Genomic DNA, 6,900 nt, shown 5'->3' on the forward strand with positions numbered 1-6,900 from the left:
GTTTCACTACTGGTTGCATTCAGTGTGATCCCTGGGTTAAGGTATTAATAGTCACATCTCTCCACTATAAAGTTTATCTGTTTTCCCTTACATCAGGCAAGTAACTCGTGATATGATACTTTCACACCTTCCAGCTATCCAGGTTCCCATCCATTTATTTAGTTAAAGTTCTTAGCATTCTTTGATGACTCTTGCCAGAACCAATTATATTATTAGGGATTTTTAAACGGTAATTTTTTAATTATGTCATTTGTTCTACAATTTCTTAAAAATATTTTATTTGATGAGAGAGAGAGAAAGAGAGAGAGAGAGCAAGAGAGCCCAAGTGGGAGGGAGCAGCAGAGGGAAAGGGAGAAGCAGGCTCTCCACTGAGCAGGAAGCCTGATGAGGGGCTCAATCCCAGGACCCTGAGATCATGACTTGAGCCAAAGGCAGACATTTAATCAACTGAGCCACCTAGGCACCCCCTGTTCTACATTTTCTTAATACTTTAACACAACTATAAAAAAAGAGGAACATAGGACAAATGTTTTGACATTTATCATGAAAATTTTTAAACAAATGTCCAAGCATTTGTTTAGTTTTATTTGACCTTGCCAGAACATAGTTTCATAAGCCCACCTTCTTTCTTGGAGGCAAATTGTTGGTGATTTTAAAAGGCTTACTTTGAATAGCTTTGTAATTCATTCAAAAATATATTTAAGTGTCTGGTATAGTAGACCCTAGTAAGGAGTTTTCTTTGAAAGGAAAAATGTGAGTCAATAAAAATCCATGTTGGGTCAAGCTCTGTCTTGTCAATGGTTCCTATTTCTCACTTTGTAAGAAACTGCCTTTTCTCTCTCATGAGTGATCAAATTATTTTTTGCCAGAAATATTCCATTTGAGGCAATGTTACTTTTCAAAGCCTTCCTCCCAAAGAGGGATTTTACAGACAGTTGCTTTTTAAGGTCTCCTAAGACTAATTTTTTAATGTACAATTTAATAAAAATATAATAATCATTATCATAAGTACATATTTTTTGTACTTTACTTTCAACAAAAACACATTCATACAAAATTTCTTAATTTCTCAACAGTATTGGAGCACCTGACATCTCTCACATTACCTTACATAATGAAAAGAATTCTGGTGTGGACACATTGGCCACATGTGACAGTGCAGTTTATAACAGTGTTTCTTCTCTTAGCTTAGCCTCTTATTATTTATATAACTTTAGAAAAGTAGGACCTTAACTTCCTCATAAAAACAAAACCTATATTTGTACAGTGATTTGTGCTCTGTAATGTACCTTCACATATACTGTCTCTCCCAATCAGCCTTTAAAATAGGGACACAAGTGCATATTATTATCTCCATTACCTAAATGAAGAAATTGAGGCAGTGCCTATTTAAATATCATCAAACACTCATTGTTTTCTTCTCTGTATGACCCAGAAGATTTAATGAAGGCACTTGTAGTCACTTTTAGCTTCACCTAAGACTCAGGAATAAAAGAACAGATCATCTGATTTGACACACACTGCTTTTCTGTTACTCCAGGTGGCCTCACCTGTAAAAGGAAGAAATACCACCTCCCTTCCATTTTTCCAAAGTGACTGAAAGGATCAATTAAGATGATTCCGATGAACGCACTCTAAGAGTCCTGAAGTAATATTTAAATAGGAGGTAGTGCCTTAGTCCATTCAGGCTTCCATAAAACATACCACAGACTGGCTGGCTTATAAACAACAGAAACTGATTTCTCATAGTTCTGGAGGCTGACAGTCCAAGGTCAAGCTGTTAGCATCATCACGTTCTGATGAAGGTCCTCGTCCTGATTCATAACATTGCCTTTTCACTGTGTCCTCACATGGAGGAAGAGGTTGGGGATCTGTTCAGAGCCTCTTTTCTAAGGCACTGATCCTATCATGAGCTCCCCCACATGACTTCAGCAACGTCCACAGGGCCTGCCTTTTCATATCATCATCTTTGGGGGTTGGGATTTTAAAATACAAATTTGGGGAGTACACAAATATTCAGGTGAGAACAGGTAGGCTTTCCTATTAAGAAATCAAATTTCAAAATCTAAAGCGATCATCATGTATGTCTGAACAATTTTACTGCTTCGTCTTTCAAAACGTAGTCCAGGCCCACCTGCCTCAGAGGTGTCTGGGCTGCTTGTGAATAGTAAAGAACCAACCAACGATCTATTGCAACCAATATCTGTGGGCTCATGCACACAAAAGTTTAAGAATAAAAACCTCAAGTGAAAAATCTTCACATTGTTGGCTCTTCTTCTGCTTCACTAAACCAATTATGAATGTTATATAGAGGCTATACTCTCCAACCAAATAAAGTATGTAGACACTTTGTAATAGCTCCACTAACATTCAGTGGGTTGATTATACTATATGACAATATGGACAAGAATGGAGAACTGTCCAATATAAATAAAATACCTGCTGAAATATGAAACTCTAATAATGCAGGAGAAACATTTGTTAGGAAAGAATTGCAAGTAACTTTTTGTGAGCTGTCTGGCTATGCATAGCCTGTCTCCCCAAACTGATTATCTGGTAGGAATTCGAAAGAAATTAGTGCTATCTACAACTTTTTTATGAATGAATTTGTTTTCAGACAGCAAACTGCAGATCGCTGTTCACTATCCCATTGATAATTGTGTCAGACTTCCAAAACCAATTGAAGAATCAAGAACCATACGAAGATTCTATTTTCCCCTTATGCCAGTAGTTTTCAACCTGGGCTATACTTTTATCACCTGGAGGGATAAAGGTCGACAAATAGCTGGGTCACATTTCCAGAATAGCTGAATTCACTGGTCTGCGATTGGATCAGAGAATTTTAATTTCTAAGGACCTTAGATGATTCCAGGAAGGATTGAGAATCACTGCCTTAAATTTTAAAAAAGCACACCGTTGGGGCACCTGGGTGGCTCAGTGGGTTGAGGCCTCTGCCTTCGGCTCAGGTCATGATTCCAGGGTCCTGGGATCAAGCCCCATATCGGGCTCTCTGCTCAGCAGGAAGCCTGCTGCCTCCTCTCTCTCTGCCTGCCTCTCTGCCTACTTGTGATCTCCATCTGTCAAATAAATAAATAAAAATCTTAAAAAAAAAAGCACACTATGCAATAAACATATAATTTATGCATAATGATTCCCTTTGTTCCATCAAAATGGGGGGAATAAAGATAAAAACGTTATCAAAAATTGAATAAACTATGATAAAGTAGCCATTTGGCAAAACAGTCATTGTAATAGTCATACAGGGAAGTTTCTATACTCAATTATCACCTAATCTTCATTGGAAGCTTGCCAAGTTTCACATGAGGACTTTCCCTAGTGACTGTCAACACTTGCTGAATATTAGAATCACTCAGAGTGGTTTAGAAAACTACCCTCTTCTTAAAGATCCTACTTTGTTTGGTTTGAGGTGGGAACCAAAAGTGAGAACCATGGATCCATACCACCAGGGTGAGGAAGAAGATATGCAAGACTTGATTGGTGGCATTTAGTCACTAATTCTGCTACTTGTTATCAATAGGGCGTGATGTATTCAGTTTTACAATATGTTATAAACCCAAGAAACACCTGAAACACTGTCATTCTCATGGATTATGCAGCTAGTAGTTGGATTCCAAACCATCTTTTGCATAAAATATAAAACCATGAAAAATAAAAGTTTCTGCAAAGAACTCACAGTACCCTATAAAAACCTAGCACCATGACCAGAGCTTTAGAGGAAAAGAAGAAGCCAGGAAGCACATCTAGAGGCTTACTTCCATTCTCTTAGCCACAGGGCACACTGGTGGAGCAAAGGAACATCTGGATTTGGCCGGTACCATCTCCTTCCAAATGCCTCTTCAGCCAGTGTTGGGTTTCATATAAGACGTTATGATCTAATAGAAGCACCATAGGGTAGTGGTTAAAAAGCATGGACTCTGGCACCATGCCGCCTGAAATAATAAAGGTGTAAAGACAGAGAACATCTATATATTGACAGACAGCAATTGTATGCAGCCAATACCCAAAACAGGCTTCATGGCACATAAGGAAAAAAAAAAAAAAGAGAGAGAGAGAGTTTTGCCACTGGCCTTGCCTGTGGAGAGGTGGAGGTAAGAACTTCCACAGAGATTCTGCACCCACAGGGAGTAACCTGCTTCCAACGAGTCCACACATCAGAAACAGAGCCAGATGCAGCGAGAGGAGCAGGGCTCTGAGGAAACAGCCCCAAACACAGTGCTGAAGCCAGTCGGCCCCACCTCAGGCTTTGCCATTCCATGACTCAGCAAATTGTTTCTATCCTCAAATCAAAATAATAGGGTAGGTGTTAGAGGAATGGCCATGTATACAGAAATACTTTTTTCTTTTCTTTTTCTTTTTTTCTTTTTTTTTTCCTACAGTGCACCAAGGTCACTACCCATGGTTTATATGCTCCTTTTCCCTTCTATGGCCTATAAGAGACATCTAAGGGTTATGAGAATTGGCTCCATCAATAACATACTATGGATCCAACTACCTATTTTTCCTTTGTTTTTGACTAAAATATTCACAGAGCCATATATAATAAAGTCAGGAGCTCAAAAAATGCAAAAGGGCCAGACAGAACACATATATAGTTTCTATAAAGAAAAAATCATTTAAGTTGCATAATTACAAATTTACCAAGCACATCTGCTCTTTCAGGTAGATGTCCATTCCAGGAGAAAAAAAAATTCAATTTGTATATGTGGGTCAGACACAAGATGTTTAGGAAGATTGGTTATGAATTAAAAAGTAGAAGTTTTTAAAGAACTCAGAACTTTTCATTACATTGCAGGAAAACTAACTTTCTCTTACATATGTAATTGTTCATTCTTTATACCTTTCAATGATTGCAAAGCAAATATAATTTTCAAAATTACTTTTAAACCTTGAAGAGAATGCCTCATTAGGTTATATACTGTCACAGTCAGTCTAACAATATTACTTCGATGTACATATTTTTTGGATAATTATAAATCCTCAAGAGAAGGTTTCAAAAAATTCCTTGCTCAAGAATTATTTAACAGGCATGAGAACTTTTTAAAAAGAAGGTTTACAGAGATTGAGTCTTCCCTTAAAAAAACATAAGTGCAAAAGGGTTTTAAAGTGTGTTTATCTGGAGGGGTGACTGGGTGGCTCAGTCAGTTGACCTTCTGCCTTCGGTGCAGGTCATGATCCCAGGGCCCTAGGATTGAGCCCCACTTTGGGTTCCCTGCTCAGTGGAGAGTCTTCTTCCTCTTCCTCTGCCCCTCCCTCTGCTTGTGCTTTCTCTCTCAGTCTCTCTCAAATAAAAATAAATAAAATATTTATTCTAAAAAGTGTGGGTATCTGGAAACAAAGCTCATTAAAGTTACAAAAATATATAATTTGAAGATTTCATTCTAGTTTCATCCTTAAGAATGGATTTAAAACAACACGAGGTAAGTGGAGTCCATCCTTACGAGGCTCATTAATTATTTTGATGATCACAAGAACTTAGGATGATAACAAGTCTATCTACTCTGAATTTTTTATTCATTAACTTAACAAGTACATATTAAGACCCTACTATGTGCAAAACCCAGGGACACATGTTTTATTTAAACAGAATAAAATCTAAGGAATAATGAAAGTTTTCCTGAGAAATATTTATTTCTTTATAATTTTTCTCAGTGCCCCTAAAACTTCCTTGTTTCTTAGGCTATAAATAAAGGGGTTGAGCAGAGGGATGATAATCGTGTAGAACAGTGAATACATTTTATCCTGATATTGATCTGGGCCGGACCCAGGACGCACATACATGAAGAAGAGAGTGCCATAGAACAAGGAAACAGAGAGCAGGTGGGCGCTGCACATGGAGAAGGCTTTACTCTTGCCCTTTTCGGACTTCTTTGTCAGGATGGCAAAGAGGACACGGGTATAAGACACTATGATGGTCATGAAAGTAAAAGCTTGTATAAAAGCAGCAAAAATGAAAACCACCAGTGCATTAATAGATGGGTCAGTGCAAGAAATTGTATATAGCGGCAAAATTTCACAGTAGAAATGAGGTATTATATTGGACCTGCAGAAAGTTAATCTAAATAATAACCCTACATGAATTGTGGGATGCAGAAAACCAATTACATAAGACAAACTTATCAACCAAGTACAGAACCTGTTGGACATCACCACTGGATAAAGTAAGGGGTTGCATATGGCTACGTAGTGGTCATAGGCAATCACTACCAGGAGGAAACATTCCGTGGTGGCTCTGGAAGCAAAAATACAAAATTGGATGATGCACTCAAAGAGGGATATCATTTGACTTTTGTCTAAGATGTCGACAAGCATCCTGGGAGTCACAGAGGATGAGGAACAAGCATCTGCAAAGGCCAAACTGCCAAGGAGTAAGTACATGGGGGTGTGAACAGGGGGATGCTTCCAGATGAGAAGAATCAGTCTGAGGTTGCCTACCATGGTGGTGAGGTAGATGACCAAGAACACCAGGAACGGGGGGGGGGGGGGGCTGCAGCCCTGGAAGATCTGTAAGTCCTGTGAGAATGAACCCGGTCACCCATGTCTTGTTTGTCTCCATCATATGCACAGGGCCTGATCACTACCAGAAGAGAATATGTAAAGGAAAAACTTAATCAAGAATCAGGAAAACTGGCTTGGGATGGTAATGTCTGCTCCCTATTTCAGTTGTCAGTTTCTCAACAGATATGGAGGTATAGCTTTCTCTCTTTTAAAAACACACTTAAGACTATGAAGTATATAAAAATAATTTTGAAAAAGATTTTTAAAAGAGGGCTTTAAGCATATATATTCAAAATTGAATATATTAACAGTGAACTGTTTTCCAGAATTAAGAATAAAAAAATACATTTTAAAAGAAAATCTGTAGAAGTGGCAGTGGTTCAG

At 38.1% G+C, this 6,900-nt stretch overlaps 1 protein-coding gene across 1 annotated transcript; it reads right to left on the reverse strand.

The window, feature by feature from the left end:
• Positions 1-5,646: 5,646 nt before the first annotated feature.
• Positions 5,647-6,577, reverse strand: LOC111151012 (olfactory receptor 5AC1-like). The gene is given in 2 exon segments (XM_022508712.1): positions 5,647-6,498; positions 6,500-6,577. Coding segments are annotated over 2 exon segments (930 nt in total).
• Between the last annotated feature and the right edge of the window lie 323 nt (positions 6,578-6,900).

Source organism: Enhydra lutris, unplaced genomic scaffold, assembly GCF_002288905.1.
Source record: "Enhydra lutris kenyoni isolate GAN:26980312 unplaced genomic scaffold, ASM228890v2 scaffoldscaffold2, whole genome shotgun sequence".
In the NCBI taxonomy this organism is placed as follows: Eukaryota; Metazoa; Chordata; class Mammalia; order Carnivora; family Mustelidae; genus Enhydra; species Enhydra lutris.